The following is a 25408-nucleotide window of genomic DNA, read 5'->3' on the forward strand; positions in this document are numbered from 1 at the left end:
TGCAAGGACTTTTATTCACTATTTTATATGATCTGATTACCAACAGGTTTATTCACTCACATTCTCTTGGATGAAGCTGCACAGGCGATGGAATGTGAGACCATCATGCCTTTGGCACTGGCTAACAGACACACGAGGATTGTTTTAGCTGGAGATCATATGCAAGTAAGTGTTTTACAGATAAACTTTAGATTTAGTGTATACCTATGCCAGAATATGAATTAGGAGTCTGTTTATTTATGATATAATTTCATATTTTGAAAAAAATTGTAATATAACAATATCTGGTCAATGAGCCAAGGAAGTTAATACTGTTGTAATTTGGTTGCAGTAATGGTTTGGCCAGAGATTTTTGTTTTACCCTAAATTAAAATGGAAAATGATGTAACAGTGATCTTGTATTGGTCCCTCTTTTGCTCACAGCCTATTCTGAATTAAAAGTGAGAGCTTCCTTGTGTATGGACTGATTTAATGACTTATTGTTGAGATGTAGTCTTTTACTGGCACTGGATGTGCTTCTACCTCTCTCTGTACACACACACATACACACATGCAAGTGCGCGCACACAGGCATAAACACAAGGGAAATCCAAAGCAACACAAAATGCTAGGGGAACTCAGCAGGTCAGGCAGCATCAATGGAGGAGGATAAACAGTTGATATTTTGGGCTGAGACCCTTCAACAGGACTAGAAAGAATAGGGGATAAAGCCAGAATAAGAAGGTGAGGGGAGAGGAAGGAGTACAAGCTAAATCTTAACAATAATCTGTGTGACTTTGTTTTCAACTTAACAACTTTCTTAAAATATATACATATATGCACAGTTCTGTAGACTGAGAGCACGGGCTCCCAACCTTTTTCATGCCATGGACCAATACCATTAAGCAAGGGATCTGTGGACCCCAGGTTGGGAACCCCAGATCTAGAGGGATTCTGTTTTGGATCGTCTCTCCAACAGCCGAGCAGTGCAGAAAACCCTTTGGTACAATATCATAGTAACTGCTTTTTAATCAGGGATAAGAAATGACCAGATAAAATACTTTCTTCTGATGGATAACACTCAGTATTCCAGCAGTGATTGTGGCCAAGTGATTTTTCAACGATTGATAGCAGGCTGCTTCAGAAGTTCTGATAACTACTGGGCAGACAGGGCACATCCATTATGTGTGCTATGTGTTGGCAACTTCAAACAGTTTTATACTTTTGCATTGGTTGCCAGACATGCTGGTCTGCCAGGATTTTCTCAAGAAAGATGTATTTGGGGCATTCCCAAAAGTGCATGGTGTTCTTTTGCCAGTTTCTGTGTTGATAGTACATGTCCAAGAATACTGTCTTTGTGAAAATGATAAAACTAATTTCTGTCAGTGTTACTTCCTGACCATCTGTTGTGAAAAAGGAACTTTTGACTTGCATGCTCTGTGTGACAGAGGGGCCTTCGAACATTTTTCCTTCCCTGAAAGGAAGGGGAAGGATGTGCAAATCATTCTAAAAGCTACTTTTCTCATCCTTTAGTCTTCCTGCTATCCCACTCAAACACGTGCAGAACGATCGCTGATGATGATGCAAGGTAACAGCTGCAGTTTTAGTTTATCAGGGCAAACATAGAACATAACAGCTCAGTACAGGCCCTTCAGTCCACGATGTTGTGCCCATCTTTTAAGATCAATCTGATCCTTCCCTCCAACATAGACCTCCATTTTTCTATCATTCATGTACCTATCTAAGATGTCCTGAACGTATCTACCTCCAACACCATTCTGACAGTATGTTTCATACACCCACTAATCTCTATGTATAAACTTATCTCTGACATCCCCCTCCAAACTTTCCTCCAGTCACCTTAAAATTATGCCCTTACTAGGAAATGGTTATCACAGGAGAGCCCAACTTTAAATGTATGGATGGAAATTACAATGGACATTTACAAAATGGAGAAGATAACAGCATCTGTTAATCATAAGTTGGAACAATTTGATTCATACTGGGAAAAATGGTTTAACTACATAACACCTCATAGGCCTGATTTTATTCTCACAAGTTAATGAATATGTTGTAAAAAAAAAGATCACTCCCTGCTTTGTACATAGTTTTCTTCTTTTGATTGTTCTATCCTTCCTCTCCTTTCTATAAGTGTATACCTCAGATAAATATTATGTGGAAATTTGTGACAGATATGACTATATGATATATATGTACAGTATCTTAAATACATCTTATGGAAATGTTTGTTTGATGATGAACTTCAATAAAAAAATAAACTACAAAAAAAAAATGCCCCCTTGTATTAACCGTTTCTGTCCAGGGAAAAATTCTCCAGCTGTTCACTCTGTCTCTGCCTCTTCACTCTGTCTTTGCCTCTTACATAAGAACATAAGAAATAGGAGCAGGAGTCGGCCATCTGGCCCATCGAGCCTGCCCGCCATTCAGTAAGATCATGGCTGATCTGTCTGTAAACTCAGTTCCATCTACTTGCCTTTTCCCCATAACCCTTAATTCCCTTTCTATGTAAAAACCTATCTAACTGTTACTTAAATATATTTAGTGAGGAAGCCTCAAATGCTTCCCTGGGCAAAGAATTTCAGAGATTGACCACTATCTGGGAAGACAGTTTCTCCTCATCTCCATACTAGATCTTCTCCCCTGAATCTTGAGGCAGTGTCCCCTAGTTCTAGTCTCACCCACCAATTGAAACAACTTTCCTACTTCTATCTTATCTATCCCTTTCAAAATTTTGTATATTTCTATAAGATCACCGCTCATTCTTCTGAACTCCAGAGAGTGTTGTCCCAGGTGACTCAATCTCTCCTCATGGGTTAACCCCTTCATCGCTGGAATCAACCTGGTGAACCTTCTCTGTACTGCCTCCAAAGCCAGTATATTCTTCCTCAAGTATGGAGACCAGAACTGCGCACAGTACTCCAGGTGCCGCCTCACCAGTACCCTGTATAGTTGCAGCATGACTTCCCTGCTCTTAATTCAATTCCCGTAGCAGTGAAGGCCAACATTCTGTTTGCCTTCTTAATAACCTGTTGTACCTGCAAGCCGACTTTTTGCAATCGATGAACAAGCACTCCCAAGTCCCTCTGCACAACAGCATGCTGCAATCTTTCACTATTTAAATAATAATCTGCTCTTCTATTATTCCTTCCAAAGTGGATGATCTTGCATTTACCAACGTTGTATTCCAACTACCAGACCTTGGCTCACTCCTTAACCTATCTATATCCCTCTGCAGACTGTCCGCATCCTCTGTACAATTTGCTTTTCCACTCAGTTTAGTGTCATCAGCAAATTTTGCTACGCTACACTCAGTCCCCTCTTCCAAATCATCGATGTAAATGGTAAAGAGCCGCAGCACCCCACTCACCACCAACTGCCAACTGGAGAAACACCCATTTATACCAACTTTCTGCCTTCTATTGGTTAACCAATCCACTCTCCATGCCAATACACTTCCTCCACTCCATGCATCCGTATCTAATTTATAAATCTCTTGTGCGGCACCTTATTGAACGCCTTCTGGAAATCCAAGTATACGACATCCACCTGTTCCCCTCTATCCACTGCACTCGTTATGTCCTCAAAGAACTCCAGTAAGTTTGTCAAACAAGACCTGCCCTTTCTGAATCCAAGGTACACTTTATCATCTTATCACCTGGTTTATCTTATCATCTGGTACACCTTTCTGAAGTCAACTCTCATCCTCCTCCATTCCAAACAGAAAAGCCCTAGCTCACTCAACCTATCCTCATAAGAAATGCTCTGTAATCCAGGCAGCATCTAGGTAAATCTCCTCTACACTCTCTGCAAAGCTTCCACAAACTTCCTATTATGAGGCAACTGTTCAATCAGACTGTTTAAATCTTAGATTAGACTATTTAATTGTCACTTTCTTTGCAGTTTAACCATTAATTATCTGCTTGTATTTTAAACAGTTCTTATATGCAGGTAACAGTTTAATATGCCTCTAGTGCAGGGGTTTGCAACCATTTTTATGCCGTGGACCCCTACTGTTAACCGAGGGGTCCGTTGACCCCAGATTGGGAACCCCTGCTGCAGAGGCAAGCTCTGGAAGCTTCTTTGTTCTGCATTATTTGACTAAGTGCTTTCTTATTGGTTAACTTGGTACTGCAGTATTTTTTTATAATGGCTTTCTAATTGGTTAATTCTTATTTATAAATTTGAATGGAACTTTCCTTATTTTGTATAAAAAAAATCTTTTCTATGCTAGGCATCTTCTAGATTTAGCTTTCCTTTTGCTTAATAAACCTCCATCATTGTCTGTTCAACTTTCTTTTGTTCTATCAACGCTGAATAAAATGATCGTAAAGCCACAGGTTTTGTGCCGCCTTCCTGACTTCTAAAAGAACCTGAGATAAGAAAAACATCAGAATCTTACACGACCATAACTGGGCAGAATATTCCAAGTGTGATCTAACTAGGGTTCTGTAGAGCTTCAACATTACCTCACAGATCTTCCGCTCAATCCCCCAAATAATGAAGGGCAACGCACCATGCGTCTCCTTAACAACCCTATCACTTGAGCAGCAACTTCGAGGACATGAACCCTGAAGTCTCTCTTGTTCCTTCACACTACTAAGAATCCTGCCATAATCCCTGTATTCTACCATCAAATTCGATCTTCCAAAGCGAATCACTTCACACTTTTCTGAGTTGAACTGTCAGATACTCGAAGGTAATTCACAACATGATGAGACAATTCTGGATCATGCAAGGGTGCAGTCAGATAGATGACCAATATCTTGATTGGACAGGTTTTTTTTTAAGTGTCTCAAATAAGGGTGAAAAAGGAGAGAAATGGAGAGGCTTCAGCTGAGAAGTCCAGGGCTTCAGAGCTCCACAGGTGAAAACATAACAGTGGGTGGCTTACTGGTTGCCAAATGTACAGAATCCTTGAGGGGTTTCACAGGATAGATGCAGTGTCCTGATGAAGGGTATTGACCTGAAACATTGACTATTTATTCATCTCCATGGATACTGCCTTTCTCCATCATTTTGTGTGTGTTGCCCTCGATTTCCCAAATTTGCAAAATTTCTTGTGTTTTTAAATGTAGAGTTTCTTTTTTCTCGGTTGGTATATCAAGGAATCAAGGGTTGCAATCTCAAATAAGGACTTAGCTATTTAGGATAGACACAAAAGATTAAAGATTAGCTTTATTTGTCAAATGTACATCAAAATATATAGTGAAATATGCCATTTTGTGTCAATGACCAACATAGCATGCCCACAAGTTCCTAACCCTAACTCGTACTATAAGTCTCTGGAATATGGGAGGAAACCAGAGCACTTGGAGGAAACCCATGTGGTCATAGAGAGACAGCGGGAATTGAATCTTGATGCTGGCACTGTAATGAGTTACTCTAACTGTTACACTAATTTCAGTGGATGCCTGTATTGATCTTAAAGCTTGGGTAATGGCAGATTAGGGTCTAATGTGAGTTAGGACATGGCAGCAGAATTTTGAATGAGGTGGAGAAATTTCTTCACCCAGTTGTAAAGAACTCTTGCTGTTCTATACCTAAGAAGACTCTGGCAGCTCAGTCACCGAGTATATCCAAGAAAAAGATGGAAAGGTTTTTAAATTGTAAAAATGTTGAGGGATTAGTGCAGGAAAGTGGCATTGAGATAAAAGATCAGCAACAAAATTGAGTGACAGGTTCGGGATGAGTGTTTGAAGTGTTTCTTCCTGCTTCTGTTTCTTTATTTTGTATACTTACGGTGGACCATCTGAATTTGAGAATGCTCAGGAAGTGAAGGAGTTCACAATCTGTGGCTTATGAGCTGGGATGAGGACTGGCAACTTGCAGACAGCCTGGCCCGGGGGCCTGTCTGTTGTGTGAATGGCTGGGGGGTGGAAGGGGTGGGAAAAGCGCTTGTTTCATTGTTGTAATTGCTTGTGTTGTTGAGTGGAACATGGGGGACATACTCTGCTGGGACTGGCAACACTTGTGGGCTGCCCCCAGCACATCCTTGGGTGTGCTGGTTCTTAAAACAAACGACTCATTTCACTGTATGTTTGGATGTACGTGTGATAAATAAACCTGAATCTTAAAAAAAAATCTGAAAGGATATACAGAGAAAGCGAGACATATGAGTTAGGGAGAGATTGAAAACTTTTTTAACTTCAACTTTTTTCAGTGAATGCCTGTATTAGTCTCAAAGCTTGTGTAATGGCATATTGGGATCTGATATGAGTTTGGACATGGCAGCAGAATTTTGACTGATGTGAAATTACGAAAGGAGAGCCAAAGGGTTAAGTGTAACAGCCATGGTGGAGGATTTCAGTAGTAGATGGGCTGAAGGAGTTCAGAGTCAGATAACAGTCTCAAGGGGAAAATAGTTTCAGAGCATGAACTATGTCAGTTTGACAAGGTTGCAAACAGTTTAGAGACATAAGACAACAGGTGCTACAATTCAGAGCAATATGGAGTCTCCTGGAAAAGCTCAGCATTCAACCTTTGGCAAACAGTTTAGTTCAGTTTCAGACAGTTGTTGTGTTGGATGAATTCAGTAGGGAGATTTTGATGGAGACCGAAGATGGATACTGTAGATTTCCCAATGTTTTGGAAAAAATTTCTGCCCATTCATTACAGATGATGGGCTGACAGTCCAAAATCTGAGAGAGCCAATTGAGCAGGGAGTAAGGTGAAATGAGGTTGTGTCAATTGGAAACCAATGCCATATTTTTAAACACAATATTGTGTACAGATCTCTCTGACTGAAGGGTGATAGAGAGTAACAAAGTTTCACCAGATTGACACTTGAAATGACAGGATTTCCTGAGAAGAAGGGTGAAATGGACTGGATTTAGAAGGGAGAGAGCTGGTTTCACTAAGATATATAAAATTCGTAAGGGAATTGACAAGCTGAATGAGGTGTTGATGTTACACTGTGAGATGTCCAGAACCAGAGTCAGAGTCTCCAATGAGAAGGTAGAACATAAGAACATAAGGAACTGGAGCAGGCCATCTGGTTCTTCGAGCCTGCTCCGCCATTCAATAAGATCATGGCTGATCTGACCATGGACTCATCTGTACCTACCTGCCTTTTCCCCAGAACCCTTAATTCAAGACAAGAATCAGGAGAAGTATCTTTGAAATTCTTATACTAGGAGGACAGTGGAAGCTTAGTTGCTAAGTCCGGTCAAGAAAGACTCAGATTGATGTAATTTTTTTCTGTTAAGGGAAATGGCGTGAAAATGAGACTGAGATAAAAGATCAACCCATGATCTAGTTACATGGCGAAGCAAGCACAAGGGGTTCAGATATTAGATTAGCTTTATTTGTCAGATGTACATCAAAACATAGAGTGAAATACATTGTTTGTGTTCATGACCACTGCAGTCTGAGGACGTGCTGGCGGCAGTCCGACAGTGTCGCCATTCTTCCAGTACCAACAGAGCACGTCCACACCTTACTACCCAAGCATCTTTGGAGTTCCTGTGGGAGGAAACAGGAGTATGCGGAGGAAACCTTGATGGCCACTGGGAGAATGTACGAACTCCATGCAGGCAGTGTCAGAATTGATCCCAGATCACTGGCGCTGTGTAGCGTTATGCTAACCGTTACGCTACTGTGCCATCATGTGTCTGCAAACCTTCACTCATTTTTAAACACTGACCACAGCACTTCATAATATTGCTAGTGTCCTGTGTACAGTAATACTACTGGCATTGATGCTGCAGACAGATGCACAAGATCAACAATAGCAAAAGGCTTTGATTGTAAACTATGTTGTCAAAAGTTCAAAGTAACTTTATCATCCATGTATGTATGTCACTATATACTACCTTAAGATTCACTTTTTTGCAGGCATTCACATTAGAATTAGGAAGTACAATAGAATCAATGACAAACTACACTGAATGCTGTGGTAGAATGTCATTGTATGCTTGCTATTGCTGCACCAGAAAAGACTTCCAGTAATTAGAACAAGAGAATTTTGAAAAGCTATTAAAATAGATGGCTATGTTTTAAAGATGTTTGATATTTTGTCCGAGGTTTTACACATGGTTTTGAGTTTATGAAATTTTAGAGTTTTAGAAAGCAATACGTTCTACAGAGCATTCCTGGTCCTTTTCGCTCCAAATGTGCATAGTTTTACATTCTTTAAAGTTACTATATGGGATAATTGGCTAATATAATTTTTTATTTGCACAATTTGTCTTCTTTTACACATTGCTTGTCAGTTTTTGTTTATAATTTTTCTTAAATTTTATTTATACGTGTATTTGTTTATTAATCCCAAGGTAGTATATTGTAACATACCATATGCTTGCTTTGATCATAAATTTACTTTGGATTTTTACACTTTGAACTTTTCAAAGCAATTCTAAAGGTGTACTGCCAGAGCACCTGCATGTAAAGCTGGTCCATGCTACTGTCTGAGAGTTTAATTGATCTCAGGTTGATATTTGATAAGAATGGTAGTTCAAGGAAACTCCAGAAGGAAGGGTGAAAAGTTACTTGTTTCTTTTCTGTTGTGTTACTCCTCCTAGTGTTACCAACTAGAGGATGGCATTAATTTTGGAGAAGAGTTGTTGTCAACTGTTACCTCACAGGGCCTTAAAGTTGTTTGGACAGAGACTGCTAAGGTCATTAAATAGATTATGGTTTCTTTCAAGCGAAGAAATCACATTTTCTTGACAGACTGCCACTGAGGTTAGTTACAGCCCTTCTCATTACCATGCAGAGAGCTCTTTTTTAAACAGTAAGTTTGGCTGAAGATGGCTGTCTACACCATTGTTGCTTCTCGATTTACTTCTCTGCAATTAGAATAATTTACCAGATTACATGGTATTTATCCTTCTGTGGATTTCTTCATGCTTAATAATTCAAGGTGGCAGTCTTCATAGACTGTAATTGTTAAATGTCACCTTTACTGTCAAGCAGTTCTGAAATTATTAAGGCGGGGATATAGGTTCTGCAGTATTTAGACATCCCTTTGATCGTGTACTTTTAAGAATGCTTAATGACTGACAGTTCTCAATGAAAAGTACTTTGATTCATGTCAGCATTGTACCATTTCCTAAACAGACTATTTCTTCTCAATGGTAAAAAAGATAATTGAAACCCACTCATGTTGCATTCCTTTCCTTTGAATTCCTTTTATTTCAAGATTCAAGATTATTTAATGTAGTTTCCAGTATACAAGTGTAAAGGAGAACAAAATAATTGTTATTCTGGATCTGATGCAACACGAAAAAAGCACAATAAGATAAAGAACACAAAAATAATTAAAATGAACAATAAATATAAATGCATAAGTTAGCTTGTCTTCATTGATTATATGTCCATAAAGTGACACTTGACACAGAAGTGTCTGTAAAAAAGGGGACTGACAGAAAATAATAAAGTAGAGGTATTAAAATTTGTAATATACAGTGCTTATAAAAAGTATTCACCCTCCTTGGAAGTTTTGGAAGTTTTCGTGTTTTATTATTTTACAATGTTGAATCACAGTGGATTTAATTGGGGCTACTGCACAGGACTGAAAGAATCTGCAGAAGGTTGTAAATATAGTCAGCTCATTTGGGCACCAGCCTCAAAGTACCCAGGACGTTTTTAAGGAGTGGTGTCTCAGAAAGGTAGCATTCATTATTAAGGAGCTCCAGCACCCAGGGCATGCCCTTTTCTCACTGTTACCATCAGGTAGGAGATACAGAAGACTGAAGGCGCACACTCAGAGATTCAGGAACAGCTTCTTCCCCTCTGCCATCCGATTCCTAAATGGACATTGAAGCTTTGGACACGACCTCACTTTTTTTTAAGTATACAGTATTTCTGTTTTGCACATTTAAAAAAATCTATTCAATATATGTAATTGATTTACTTGTTTATTATTATGCTTTGTTTTATTTATTTATTATTTTTTTCTCTCTGCTAGATTATGTATTGCATTGAACTGCTGCTGCTAAGTTAACAAATTTCACATCACATGGTGGTGATAATAAATCTGATTCTGATTTTGACACTGATCAACAGAAAAATACTCTTTTGTGTCAAAATGAAAACAGATCTCCACAAAGTGTCCTAAATTAATTACAAATATAAATCATAAAATAATTGATTGTGAGAGTATTCACTCCCCTCCTTTAATATGACATACCAAATCATTGCTTGTGCAGTCATTTGGTTTTAAGACGTCCTGCCAAAGGGTTTCGGTCCGAAACGTCGACTGTACTCGTTTGCATAGATGCTGTCTGGCCTGCTGAGTTCCTCCAGCATTTTGTGTGTTTCCCACTATGATTAAATGTTGTGAAATAATAAAACATGAAAACTTCCAAGGGGAGGTGAATACATTTTATAGGCACTAAGAGCAGAAATGAAGCTGTTTTCTTGCAATTTTTTTTCTGATTGATGTATAATTAAAAGTAACTACCACCTGCTTTACTATTTGCAGCTTAGTCCTTTTGTATACAGTGAATTTGCCCGGGAAAGGAATCTTCATGTTTCTTTGCTTGATCGTCTTTATGAACACTACCCTACAGAATTTCCATGCCGAATACTACTGTGTGAAAACTATCGTTCCCATGAAGCTATAATCAAGTAGGTATTTCGAAATTCCAAGTATTCTTGGTGTTTGATTCATTTAAATTGGTTGGTGGTATTGTCAGAAGAGGCTGTACAATCAGTACCCAATCTTAAACAATGAACAAGGAATTTTGAGTTGCTATCTGTGACTGAGGGAACTGAACGAATTTGCGGTAAGTGTCTTTACATCTGGATCTTCACTGATGCTATTGCATCTTTGTCGCTAAGGTTAGCATTATAGAGTTTTTAAAACATTACTGATGATGACCAATCTCTCCAATCCAGCCAGGTTATTTTGCTGTTAGTGTTAAAAGCATGGATGTAATACCAATTCTAAAGTAGGGGACATTAAAAGTTAATAGCTATTACCTTAGGGGTATAATGGAGCACAATTGAGACAATATGCATTTTACTGTATTGAATTAATGCCAAAGCTGAGATTAGTGAACACGCACTTAACATAAATCTTTCATCACCTACAAAAGTGCAGAGCCCAGGGCAATCATACAGTTCTAAGATGAGTGCAGGATTTCCGAACACTTAACCCTGGCACGTTATCCAGCAATTGTCATAGAAGACATATTTGCTTTCAAGATTTATCATGTCCTATATTCAGATATTCCATTTTATTGGTAGTTTAACTTTTTAATTAGCATTTAATTTAAAATTCATGGTAGCGTAACAGTTAGCATAACACTGCTCTGGTGCCAGAAACGCGGGAATCAATTCCCAGCTCTGTCTGTAAGGAGCCTGTACTTTCTTCCTGTGACTCCGTGACTTCCTCTGGGTACTCCGGTTTCCTCCCACATTCCAAAGACTAGTAGGTTAATTGGTCATATGGGTGTAATTGGGTGGCACGGACTCATTGGGCCATAAGAGACTGTTACCTTGCTGTATCTATAAATACAAATGATATTTTAAAAGTATCATGCTTGTAATTAAACGTAACTAGTTTTGAATCCGCTGATAAGCAAGAGAAAATCTGGAGATGCTGGAAATCCAAAGCAACACACACAAAATGCTGGAGGAACTCAGCAGGCCAGGCAGCAGCTAGGAAAAGAGTACAGTTGACATTTTGGGCTGAGACCCTTCATCAGGACTAGGGAAAAACATGACGATTCAGAGTAAGAAAGTGGGGGGAGTGGAGGAAGACCCGCAAGGTGATAGGTGAAAGAGAGGGGGGTGGTGAAGTAAAGAGCTGGGAAGTTCATGGTGAAAGAGATACAGAGCTGGAGAAGGGGGAATCTGATAGGAGAGGACTGAAGTCCATGGAAGAATGAAAAGTGGGAGGAACACCAGAAGGCGGTGATAGGTAAGGAGATAAGATGAGAGAGGGCGTGGAGGGTGTTACATATCCCGTGAGCATGATGTAATTATCTTGTGAGTTTGATGTAATTAACTTGTGAGCATTATGTCATTATCTAGTGATGGGCATGATGTAATTGTCTCATGATAGGGGGTGATGTGATGTCACGTGATGTCATGGTATAAAAGAAAAGCCTGCCACTGTGACGCAGTTCTCATTTTAATTTTTGATACAACGTTGTTGTTGCCGGTCGGATGGTTTGGAGACGCCACTGGTTTTGTTTGTTGCACATTTATTTTCCCCTTACCGTCCAGTATCGGACAGTGAAGACATTACCAGCGTTATCTAAACCCAAAGGATTGGGTAAAGTTAACGTCGTTCGGCGTCTTGGGAATGATCGACCTTTTTGAATTTTCGTTCGGGAATTGTAGCATGCACATTTGAGTTAAACCCCTGCAAGATCGGGAAGGTTTGTGCAGTGACCACCCTCCAGCCAAAAGGTCAGTTCGTTTAGGACACTTTATTTCTTCGTGATTTCTTCGGACAAGGCATCTCTCAGCTGTGATCGTCAGATTCGTCATTACTTCGAAGGAATCGTTGTTTCGGGGAAGTCTCTCCTTAATGACTGAAAAATCACTTGGACTTTTGAATTATCACTTTAAGTCTGTGCTTGGATGAGAACTCGTTAAGAACAGTTTATAAGTTTGACTGTTTGTTCGATATAGATGCATAACGGCATTAACTTCTGTTTAAATTAGTCGTTTGTTTATTTTTAGATGTTTTGAGTAGAGGTTAATAAATTTCGTTGTTTATTTATAAAAACCTGAGTCTGTTTCATATCCAGCAGCAATGGATATGAAACTGAGTCAGGTGTTTATAAATAAACAACGAAATTTATTAACCTCTACTCAAAAACATCGAAAAGTAAATGAACTAACTTAAACGGAAGTTAACAGTTATGCGTCTATATCGAACAAACAGTCAAACTTATAAACTGTTCTTAAGGAGTTCTCATCCAAGCACAGACTTAAAGTGATAAATTCAAAAGTCCAAGTGGTTTTTCAGTCATTAAGGAGAGACTTCCCCGAAACAACGACTCCTTCGAAGTAACGACTAATCTGACGATCACAGCTGAGAGATGCCTTGTCTGAAGAAATCACGAAGAAATAAAGTGTCCTAAACGAACTGACCTTTTGGCTGGAGGGTGGTCACTGCACAAACCTTCCCGACCTTGCAGGGGTTTAACTCAAATGTGCATGCTACAATTCCCGAATGAAAATTCAAAAAGAGCGATCACTCCCAAAACACTGAACGACGTTAACTTTACCCAATCCTTTGGGTTTGGATAACGCTGGTAGTGTCTTCACTGTCCGATACTGGACTGTAAGGGGAAAATAAATGTGCAACAAACAAAACCAGTGGCGTCTCCAAACCATCCGACCGGCAACAGCAATGTTGTATCAAAAATTAAAATGAGAACTGTGTCACAGTAGCGGGCTTTTCTTTTATACCATGCCATCACGTGACAAGGGAAAGACGTGCTTGATGTTGGGATCCCGCTGAAGAGATGGCGGAAGTTATGGAGAATTATGTGCTGGATGCAGAGACTGGTGGGGTGGCGGGAGGATGTGCTGAAAGCAGTTGTGTGTGAAATGGAAGAGATGTGGTTGAGAGTGGCTTTGATGGTGGAGGACGGTAAGCCCCTTTCTTTGAAGAAGGAGAACACCTCCTTAGTTCTAGAATAAAACTCCTCATCCTGAGAGCAGATGCTGCGGAGAAAGAGGAATTGAGAAAAGGGGATTGTGTTTTTACAAGTACGGTGGAAAGAGGTATAGTCCAGGTAGTTGTGAGAATCAGTGGGTTTATAATAGACATCAGTAGATAAGCTGTCTCTAGAGATAGAGACAGAGAGATGGAAAAAGGAGAGGAAGATGTCAGAAATGGACCAGGTAAATTTGAGGGCAGGTCGGAGTAACCCATTCTCTAATGGATTTACTGTGTTTTAATTTGTTGACATTGCTGTATCTGTTATCTGGATAATCTCTCTAAATCCTCAAAGCCTATCTTTTCAATCTTTATCGGGGTATCAAATTGCTCTATATGCATTGTAATGCACTCTGGCAGTTATCAAATTAAAATGACTAAATAATTACAAACTGTTCATATTAATTAATTTTTGGCTGTATTTTGTGCTTCTCACAAGGGCTAAAATATTTCCAAATTCACTACTGTACATATTGTAAAGGATTGGCAGAAATTGCAGTAATTACATTTCTGCTCTGTTTATGAGATTATGATTTGCATCTTTACCCAGCTGATTAAAGAACTTAAACACTAGGGTTTTATGTTGTGAATTGACTGTTCAGATATACTTAAGTTAACAAAATATGACTGATACTTTAATGTTAATGAGATATGTGCTACATTTAGGTGTGACCTCATGACTGTAATGCACTATTAAGGTTAAATCAATTTATTGTTCTCATGGGATAACGTTAACAAAAAAAAACATGAAAATATTTGAATTATTTTTGAAATGCAACAGTGAGACATGAAATGTAAAGCTAAATTTGATTGAAATTCAATTGAAAGTTAGCTGGAGGATTGCACTTTTCTTCTGGTTCGAAGTAATGAATAATTGTGAGATAGTTTGTTCTAAATTGGAGTATGATAAAGACCATGTGAGATGCACGATTTTCCAGAGGTTCTGACAATTGATTTTGAACATATTCATTCTATTTTAGTTACACTTCAGAACTATTCTATGAAGGTAAGTTGATGGCCAGTGGAAAGCAACCAGCACACAAAGATTTCTATCCATTAACGTTCTTCACAGCCCGAGGAGAAGATGTACAGGAGAAAAATAGCACTGCTTTCTACAACAATTCTGAGGTCAGTGGAGAAAAGACTTGATATTTGCATTTCTGCTGATTAGGAGATGTTGTGTCAGTCGTTGTTATATCTTCAATTGACCCTTTTTGTGATACTACAACGATTGTAGGATGTTACTTGCAACCACATTTACCATACGAGCTTGAAATTAGTGAAGTTGACCTTTCAGCAGACTAAAATGGTTATGACATACTAATGTATTTTTTTAGAGAAATTCTGAGATTGAATGTATAGATATAATAATTATTACATTGATGTTATAAGGGAGTCACTGGCATGACCACCATTTATTATTTGTCTATAATTGCCTGTAGAAAAGGTGGTGGGGAACCACTGCCCTGAAGTACTGGAGACCATTTGATGAAAATAAATCTTCAGTATGAAATGGCTCTTTAAGTCCAACTGGCTGACTTGCAAGGCAGTTAGGGATCAACTGTGTTGAAAATATGGCTTCCATATAGTTCACCTATCATGACCATTTCATTATGATTTGGTGTGTGTAACAAATAAAGCTAATCCCTATATTAACCTCTAACTTTATTTTTTATATAATTCTTTATAATTGTTGAATGTTGTTTTGTGTTGCATGTCATGCCCTGACCAACACATCACAGCAAATTCCTAATACATGCACTGTACAATATGTATATGGCCAATTAAGTTGATCTCGATCATTCTCTCCACTGAGTGCTTGCAGACTCGGGCAGGGTGGGGAAACCCATTTAAGGCTGATCTTGTTCTTCTGTGGATGGGCATTGAGCCTGAAGTCAGTGGCAGTGTTGAACCAGGTGGCTTTTAAAGACAACCTATCAGTCCCATGAATGCATCATTAAATTTCGTATTTATTTCCTGACCTGGATTGAAAGTCCAGGATGGGGAATGATTCCTGATTATTAGTGCAGTTCTCTGGATTACTGAACATATTAGATCCTGTAGATGCTGGAAATCTTGAGCAACGTGCACAAAATGCTTGAGGAATTCAACAGATCAGGCAGCATCTATGGATGTTTTGGGCTGAGGCCCTTCAGGACTGAAAAAGGAGGTGGCAAAAGCCAGATTAAGAAGCTGGGGAAGGGGAATGAATAAATGCTGGAAGGGATAGATGAAACCAGGTGAGTGGGTGGGAGAGGGAGGTGAAGTAGGAAACTGGGAGGAGATAGTTAGAGGAGATGAAGGGCTGAAGAAGAAATCTGATGGAGAGGACAGTGGACCATGGAAGAAAAGGGAGGAGGAGGCGATCCCAAGGAACATGATGGCAGGAGAATGGGTGAGAGGGGAACCAGAGTGGGGAATGGAAAAAGAAGTTGGGGTGGGGGAGAAATAGAGAAATTGGTGTTCATGCCGTTAAGTTGGAGGCTACTCAAACAGAATATGCTGTGTTGCTCCTCCAGCCTGAGTGTGGCCTCATTGTGGGGGCTGTAGAGGAAGGGAAATTGACATGATGGAATGGGAAACCAACTTGTTGGAATTGAAATCCTTTGCAATACAATTATACCCCATGTGAATGCACTGTTCTATTCTAAGATCTTACAGCTTGACTATCACCTTTGATCGCAGCAATTTTTAAATTCCAATTTCTCTCCTTCCTCAGAGGGTACTAAGATGTGCAATTATAATTCTGTCGCTGCAAGGAGCCCTTACAACATCATTCACATAATCATAAAATCATATTTTATGATCTTGCAGTGATCTGTTTGTAGCCTGCATAAGTTGGACATTGTGCTTGCCTGCATGATAATGCAGCACTCCAGGTTTGCCTCTCTGTCCCCCAGTGAGCGAGAGCAAGCTCAGATAGGTGGGAAATCTCATTTGGAGCTGATTCAGTCCTCCTTGACGAGCACTGAGGCTGAGATCACTGAGCCCTGTTATGTATGTGACCTTGAGACTTTCCTGGTGAGTACGGTTCATGGGGAAAATACATTTACCTCAGGATTCAAAAGTGGTTTCCTGTATCGCCTTTGCAATATTTCCAGAGGAGCTGCTTTTCCAAAACAGAGATTCTAATAGATTATAAAATAAATGCTTGGGAATTGATAATTTCACTGATCTATTTGCCCATTGTGTCTGGATTTATATCAACAGACAAGGACCATGTCCTCAAATGAAAGAATCACCAATGAAATATTTTTCTTTTGTATTTGTTTAGTACAAATACAATAATTTCCCTGCCAATCTGAATCACTGTGTGCTAGACAAAGAAGTAAATGACCTATTAAAGTAACAATCAGCAAGCCAGCATGGTACAGCTGAAAATGGTAACAGTTGGTTCATCTCATTCCTATTTTTTATATCACTATTTCATTGTTGAATGAAAAGGCTGCATGATATTCTGAGTACATTGTATTCATTATTAGTTCCAAGGTTGGAGTTGGTGGCCTTAAGGCAGAAAGGGACATTAATAAATAGTCTGAAAACTGATGATTATATTTTATTTGATTAAATGACATAGTCCATTTGTTGCCTTCTAAATGTCATTGTTCGTTAAGTTTCACAAATTTATAAAGGCGCCTTGGATTTTCATTGAGGCAAAATATAAGTTATGTGTTGCAAGAGAGGTAATTACCCACCATTGATGCATTTTGATGTGTTTGTTTCTTTGTTGGAGATGCAAGTATATTTCATCATAAAATGCTGGCCTTCTATTAATTGTGGTAAAGCTGCATTCTGCAAAGCACAAAGATGGACAGAAATTGATACTATTTGTTGAACATTGTTAATGTTGTCAAAGTCTGGGAACTTGTTAATATACTGTAGGACCATAAGACATAGCAGAATTGGGCCATTTGGCCCATTGAGTCTGCTCCCCCATTCTGTCGGTGCTGATTTATTATTTCCCTCAACCCCATTCTCCTGCCTTCTCCCCATAACTTTTGACACCCTTACTAATCAAGAACACATCAACCTCTGCTTTAACTATACCCAGCGACCTGGCCTCCATAGCCATCAGTGGAAATTAATAAATTAATTCACCACCCTTAACAGTGACGATGTTTGGCAGCATCATACTGAGGGCTGGACAGGTTCTGTGGAGAATTACCAGCTTGCTGCTATGTCCACGTCAGTGCATTCCTAACTGAGGCCTCTGTGTTCTAATGTGAAAGTCAGGAATGCGTCTGTTCTCATGTTCGGCCACTGGACTCAGTCTTGAGTTTGTGTTTGAAGCTCAGATATCCTGAGCTGTAGAGGTGGATATAGAGCAGCCATTATAGTTGTGTGATGTATATCGCCATTCATTTGAGTAGGCTTTGCTGACTTAGATTGAAAAGTTTTTGGTGAATTCTTTATTTTTATTTCAACTTTTTTCAGATGTCTGTGATTGTCAGGGTTATTGGGAAATGGTTTTAAAGGCTCTTGAAAGCTCAAGTTGTCAATAGGCCATCAGGCTGATACAGAGGCAACTCAGATCTGCTCCATTTCTCAGGGCCTGGACTTTATTTCGTCCCGTGGGGGTACAGAAGGTTAATGTAGTGGCAGGAACAGCTCTGGCTGGGGGTGGGAACCATGAGTGCAAGGAGCAGATTGGGTCAGAGCATGTGGTCCAATAAATAGGATAAAAGTTGTTCTACGTGAATGGCATTGCTCAAAAATAGCCAGTAATTGCTTTCTTTGATCATGGTAAGGGGATGACATGCCTGAGGCAGAGCAAAAACTACCTGCTCCTCTTGGAGTATTCCTCTGGGATCTTTGCTGGGTTACTTAATCTTGGACACTATCTTTGAGATATATTACTGCCACTATTTTGCAGTTATATTTTGGACTTAGCAAAATCAGCATTATTATCACTGAGTATGCCATAAAATCTGTTTTTTTTGTGGCTGCAGTACAGTGCAAAACATAAAAAGACCATATCCTTTTCTGTAACTATTCTAAAGTTTATATAATGATCACTGTTCTATAAGTCTTCCTCAAGTGGTACTTCCATTTGGCTCATCTCATTTCCCAGAACAGCTTCAGTAATGACTCTTTACATATTTTACAGTAAGTATATTGGTCAAAAATGTTCTTTTGACCATTTTCAAAAAATAATTGTCCTCTTTGTCACTTATGACAGTTCTGGTGTATTTTAGGACAGTTAAAGTTACTTGTTTTCAAGACTAAAACTGGAGGGCATAGTTTAAGGTGAAATGCGAGAGCTGGGGGGGATATTTTACCCACAAAAAGATTGAGTGGGTATATGGAATGAGCTGCCAGATGAGGTGGTAGAGGGAGTTACAGTTACAATGTTTAAGAAGCGTATGGACAGGTATGAGGATAGGAAGGATATAGAGGGATATGGGTCAAATACAGGAAAATGGGATTTGTTGAGGTAGGTATTTGAGCATGAATACATCGGGCTGTAGGGATTGATTTCACGCTGTACAGCTTGATGACAATTCTGAATAGAGAGTCATAGAGTCACAGAGAAGTATAGCGCAGAAAGAGGCCCTTCAGCCCATCTAGTCCATGACAAAATACTTAAACGGCTTACTTCCATTGACTTGCACCAAGCCATCACTGTCCATACCCCTACTATCCATGTACCTTAGTCTAAATGTTGAAATCGAGTTTGCATGCACCACTTGGGCTGGTAGCTCGTTCCACACTCTCATGACCCTCTGAGTGAAGAAGTTTTCCCTCATTTTCCCTTTAAACTACTCACATTTCTTCCTTAACCCATGACCTCTGCTTGTAGTACAACCCAACCTCAGTGGAAAAAGTCTGCTTGCATTTGCAGTACCTATACCCTCATAATTTTGATAACCTCCATCAGGTCTCTGCCCAGTCTTCTATGTTAAAGAATACTGTCCTAACCTGTTCAATCTTTCCTTATAACTCAGATCCCCCAGACCTGGCAACATCCTTATAAATCTTCTCTGTACTCTTTCAACCTTGTTTCCACCTTTTCTGTAGGTAGGTGACGAAAACTGCACGCGTTACTCCAAATTAGGCCTCATAAACATCTTTTTCAACTTCAACATAACATTCTGTCTCCTGTACTCAATACACTTATTTATGAAGGCCAATTTACCAAAAGCTTTCTTTATGACCATGTCAATGAATTATAGACCTATAATCCAAGATCCCTTTGTTTTACCACACTCCTCAGTGCCCTACCATACAATGTGTATGACCTACCCTGGTTGGTCCTACTAAAGAGTAAAATTCTGCACTTAAGACCACTTGTCAGCATTAAATTCCAGCTGCCATTTTTCAGCCCATTTTTACAGCTGATGCAGATCCCTTTGCAAGCTATGTTAGCCTTCCTTAATGTCCACTACTCTCCCAATCTTGGTGTCATCCACAAATTTGCTGAATCCAATTCACCACATTATCATCTAAATCACTGATATAGATGACAAACAACAAAGGACCCTGCACTGATCCCTGCAACACACCACTGTTCAGAGGCCTCCAGTCAGAGAGGCAACCCTCTACTACCACTCTTTGGCTTCTCACACAAAGCCAAGTCTAGTGCAGTTTACTACTACATCCTGAATGCTGAGCGACTGAACCTTCTTGACCAGCCTCCCATACGGGACTTTGTCAAATGCCTTGCTAAAGTCCATGCAGACAACATCCACGGCCTTGCCTTCATCCACTTTCCTGGTACCTTCCTTGAAAAACTCAGTAAGTTTGGTTAGACGTGACCTACCATGCATGAAGCCATACTGACTATACATAATCGGTCCATGTCTATCCAAATGCTTGTATATCCGGTCCTTAGAATACCTTCCAATAACTTTCCCACAACTGATGTCAGACTCTCCGGTCTATAATTATGTTTAGTGAGTTTTTTTAAACAGTGGAACAACTTTGCCTATCCTTCAATCCTCTCTTATAACCACCCACAACCACCCCCCCCCCCAGGTCCCCCTGCCCTGTCACTAAGGATGATATAAATATTTCTGCTGGAACCCCGGAAATTTCTGCATTTGCCTCCTGTAGGGGCCAAGGAAACACCTTTTCAGGCCCTGCGGGCTTATCCATCCTGGTTTGCCTCAGGGTAGCAAACACCACCTCCTCTGTAATCTGTACAGGGTCCATGCAATTGATATCAGTTTGCCTCACTTCTATAGACTCCATGTCTATATCTGAGTAAATACAGATGCAAAGAATTCATTTAAGAACTCTGGTCTTCCAGAGGAATAATTTTGTACCTTACAATCTTTTTGCTCTTAATGTATCTGTGAGATCCCTTGGGATTCTCCTTCACTTCATCTGCTAGAGCAACTTCATGCCTTCTTTTAGCCCTCCTGATTTCTCTCTTAACTGTTCTCTTGCATTTCTTCTACTCCTTAAGCACCTCATTTGTTCTTACTTGCCTATACAAGCAATACACTTCCTTTTTTCTCTTTCTGTCTTACAACTTGTTACCTTTCCTTCTTACACTTTTATTCTGACAGGCACATGCAAGCTTTGTACTCTCAAAATTTTGTTTTTGAAGGCCTCCCACTTACCAAATACACCTTTGCCAGAAAACAGCCTGTCCCAGTGCACACTTGCCAGATCATTTTTGATACGATAAAAATAGGCCTTTCTTTGATGAGAATCTCAACCTGTGAACCAGACCCATCTTTTTGCATATTTGCTTTGAAACTAATGGCATTGTGGTCACTGGTTGCAAAATGTTCCCCTACACAAACATCTGTCACCTGTCCTATCTCATTCCCTAATAGCAGATCCAGCATCGCACATCCTCTCATTGGGACTTCTACGTACTAATGAAGGAAACTTTCCTGAACACATGTGACCAACTCATTCCATCTGGTTCTTTTTACATTATGGGATTCCCAGTCAACTTGTGGAAAGCTAAAATCACCTACTATAGCAACCTTACCTTTCCTGCAACAGTCTGCAATCTCTTTACAAACTTGTTCCTCGAAATCCCTGGGACTGTTGAGTGGGCTTTAACGTAGCCTCATTAATATGGTCATGCCTTCCTCATTTCCCACTTCCACCCATAATGCCTCACTAGTCGAGTTCTCCAGTCTGTCAGGATGGAGCACTGCTGTGATGTTTTCCTTGGCTAGTAACACCATCACTCCTCCTTTAACTCGAAGCAAGAAGGCTGCGAGTGGAACGGCTTAGGATTTCTGGAGCAAAGGCATTTTGGTACTCGGGGTAAAGAGAGGCAAGACTGCGCAGGCGCGTGATGTCAGCCTGTAGAGCGGGAAAAGTTTAAAAAGAAGACCGCCATATCCAGCAGGCAGCGGAGTGAGAGGGTAGCAGAGTGGTGGGGCTTTGGCTCAACAGGCTTAGACAGTAATGGGACAAAGCAAGGTAGGTTTATCTGTGTTAATTCCAGAAAAGAAGTATGTGTGTGAGGCCGTTGTTCTGTGCTCAGTGTCAGATGTGGGAGGTCCTGGAGTCTCCCAGCCTCCCGGATGGCCATATCTGCACCCAGTGTGTCGAGCTGCAGCTCCTAAGGGACTGCGTTAGGGAACTGGAGTTGCAGCTCGATGACCTTTGTCTGGTCAGGGAGAGCGAGGAGGTGATTGAAAGGAGTTATAGGCAGGTGGTCAGACTGGAGCCACGGGAGACAGACAAGTTGGTAACAGTCAGGAGAGGGAACAGGAAGAGTCAGGTACTAGAGAGTACCCCTGTGGTGTTGGGGGGTAGGGGGGAACAGCCTGCCTGGGGGAAGCAACAATGGCCATGCCTCTGGCACAGAGTCCAGTCCTGTGGCTCAGAAGGGTAGGGAAAGGAAGAGGAAGGCAGTAGTGATTGGGGACCTTGTAGTTAGGCGGTCAGACAGGCGATTTTGTGGATGCAGGAAAGAAACTCGGATGGTAGTTTGCTTCCCAGGTGCCAGGGTCCGGGATGTTTCAGATCGCGTCCACGATATCCTGCAGTGGGAGGGAGAACAGCCAGAGGTCGTTGTACATATTGGTACCAATGACATAGGTAGGAAAAGGGAAGAGGTCCTGAAAAAAGACTACAGGGAGTTAGGAAGGAAGTTGAGAAGCAGGACCACAAAGGTAGTAATCTCGGGATTACTGCCTGTGTCACGTGACAGTGAGTATAGGAATAGAATGAGGTGGAGGATAAATGCGTGGCTGAGGGATTGGAGCAGGGGGCAGGGATTCAGGTTTCTGGATCATTGGGACCTCTTCTGGGGCAGGTGTGACCTGTACAAAAAGGACAGTTTGCACTTGCATCCCAGGGGGACCAATATCCTGGCGGGGAGGTTTGCTAAGGCTACTGGGGAGAGTTTAAACTAGAATTGTTGGGGGGAGGGAACTGAACTGAAGAGACTGGGAAAGAGGCAGTTGGCTCACAAATAGAGGAAGCTTGGAGACTGTGTGAGGGAGGATAGGCAGGTGATAGAGAAGGGATGCGCTCAGACGGACGGTTTGAGGTGTGTCTATTTTAACACAAGGAGTATTGTGAACAAAGCGGATGAACTTAGATCGTGGATCAGTGCTTGGAGCTATGATGTGGTAGCCATTACAGAGACTTGGATGGCTCAGGGACAGGAATGGTTACTTCAAGTGCCGGGTTTTAGATGTTTCAGAAAGGACAGGGAGGGAGGCAAAAGAGGTGGGGGCGTGGCACTGTTGATCAGAGATAGTGTCACGTCTGCAGAAAAGGTGGACGTCATGGAAGGATTGTCTACGGAGTCTCTGTGGGTGGAAGTTAGGAACAGGTAGGGGTTAATCACTCTTTTGGGTGTTTTTTATAGGCAGCCCAATAGTAACAGGGATATCGAGGAGCAGATAGGGAAACAGAGCCTGGAAAGGTGTAATAATAACGGAGTTTTCATGGTGGGAGATTTTAATTTCCCAAATATCGATTGGCACCTCCCTAGAGCAGGGGGTTTAGATGGGGTGGAGTTTGGTAGGTGTGTTCAGGAAGGTTTCTTGACACAATATGTAGTTAAGCCTACAAGAGGAGAGACTATACTTGATTTGGTGTTGGGAAATGAACCTGGTCAGGTGTCAGATCTCTCAATGGGAAAGCAGTTTGGAGATAGTGATCATAATTTTATCTCCTTTACAATAGCATTGGAGAGAGATAAGAACAGACAAGTTAGAAAAGCGTTTAATTGGAGTAAGGGGAATTATGAGGCTATCAGGCAGGAACTTGGAAGCTTAAATTGGGAACAGATGTTCCCAGGGAAAGGTACGGAAGGAATGTGGCAAATGTTCAGGGGATATTTGTGTGGAGTTCTGCATAGGTACGTTCCAATGAGACAGGGAAGTTATGGTAGGGTACAGGAACTGTGGTGTACAAAGGCTGTAGTAAATCTAGTCAAGAAGAAAATGAAAGCTTACAAAAGGTTCAGAGAGCTAGGTAATGTTAGAGAACTCGAAGATTATAAGGCTAACAGGAAGGAGCTTAAGAAGGAAATTAGGAGAGCCAGAAGGGGCCATGAGAAGGCCATGAGGCCTTGGCGAGCAGGATTAAGGAAAACTCCAAGGCATTCTACAAGTTTGTGAAGAGCAAGAGGATAAGACGTGAAAGAATAGGACTTTTCAAGTGTGACAGTGGGAAAGTGTGTATGGAACCGGAGGAAACAGCAGAGGTACTTAATGAATACTTCACTTCAGTATTCACTATGGAAAAGGATCTTGCTGATTGTAGTGATGACTTGCAGCGGACGGATAAGCTTGAGCATGTAGATATTAAGAAAGAGGATGTGCAGGAGCTTTTGGAAAGCATCAAGTTGGATAAGTTGCCGGGACCGGATGAGATGTACCCCAGGCTACTGTGGGAGGCGAGAGAGGAGATTGCTGAGCCTCTGGCGATGATCTTTGCATCATCAATGAGGACAGGAGAGGTTCAGGAGGATTGGAGGGTTGCGGATGTTGTTCCCTTATTTAAGAAAGGGAGTAGAGATAGCCCAGAAAATTATAGACCAGTGAGTCTTACTTCCGTGGTTGGTAAGTTGATGGAGAAGATCCTGAGAGGGAGGATTTATGAACATTTGGAGAGGTATAATATGATTGGGAATAGTCAGCATGGCTTTGTCTTATGAAAATAGGTTGAGTGAACTCAGCCTTTTCTCCTTGGAGCGACGGAGGATGAGAGGTGACCTGATAGAGGTGTATAAGATGATGAGAGGCTTTGATCGTGTGGATAGTCAGAGGCTTTTTCCCGGGGCTGAAGTGGCTGCCACAAGAGGACACAGGTTTAAGGTGCTTGGGAGTAGGTACTGAAGAGATGTCAGGGGTAAGTTTTTACGCAGAGAGTAGTGAATGCGTGAAATGGGCTGCCGGCAACGGTGGTGGAGGAGGATACGATAGGGTCTTTTCAGAGACTTTTAGATAGATACATGGAGCTTAGAAAAACAGAGGGCTTTGGGTAACCCTAGTAATTTCTAAGGTAGGGACATGTTCGGCACAACTTTGTGCTGTAGGAAATCCTCTCTTGCCAGTACTGGTGTGTGATTGATTGATCTCATCAATCCATTTATCAACATACACCAGGTCTTCTCCTCACTCCTAACCCCTTCCTTCCTTTCACTTCCTTTGCTTGGACACATTGTATCTGGAATATTTAGTAGCCAGTCCTGCCTCTGGTCATTTCTTCACTATAAGATATATTACCATAACCTCATGATCCCACATGGATAATATTGCATACAAAGCACCATATCATAGATCCTTTACCCTGTCTGCTCCATCCAAGATCATGCTATTTCTGTGCTTTCCTTTTTTAAATGTTTTTCTTCCC

General features: G+C 40.7%; 1 protein-coding gene across 5 annotated transcripts in view; it reads left to right on the forward strand.

Annotated features, from left to right (window-relative positions):
- Window positions 1-25408, forward strand: part of helz (helicase with zinc finger) — a 347073-nt gene that overhangs the window by 186669 nt on the left and 134996 nt on the right. For all 5 annotated transcript variants that reach the window (XM_063030618.1, XM_063030619.1, XM_063030620.1 and 2 more), the window contains 3 exons: window positions 47-165; window positions 10424-10569; window positions 14605-14752. In XM_063030618.1, coding sequence (XP_062886688.1) covers window positions 47-165; window positions 10424-10569; window positions 14605-14752 — 413 coding nt within the window. The remainder of the gene's footprint in view (window positions 1-46; window positions 166-10423; window positions 10570-14604; window positions 14753-25408) is intronic.

The sequence above is a fragment of the Mobula hypostoma genome, chromosome 22 (assembly GCF_963921235.1).
Source record: "Mobula hypostoma chromosome 22, sMobHyp1.1, whole genome shotgun sequence".
Classification (NCBI taxonomy): Eukaryota; Metazoa; Chordata; class Chondrichthyes; order Myliobatiformes; family Myliobatidae; genus Mobula; species Mobula hypostoma.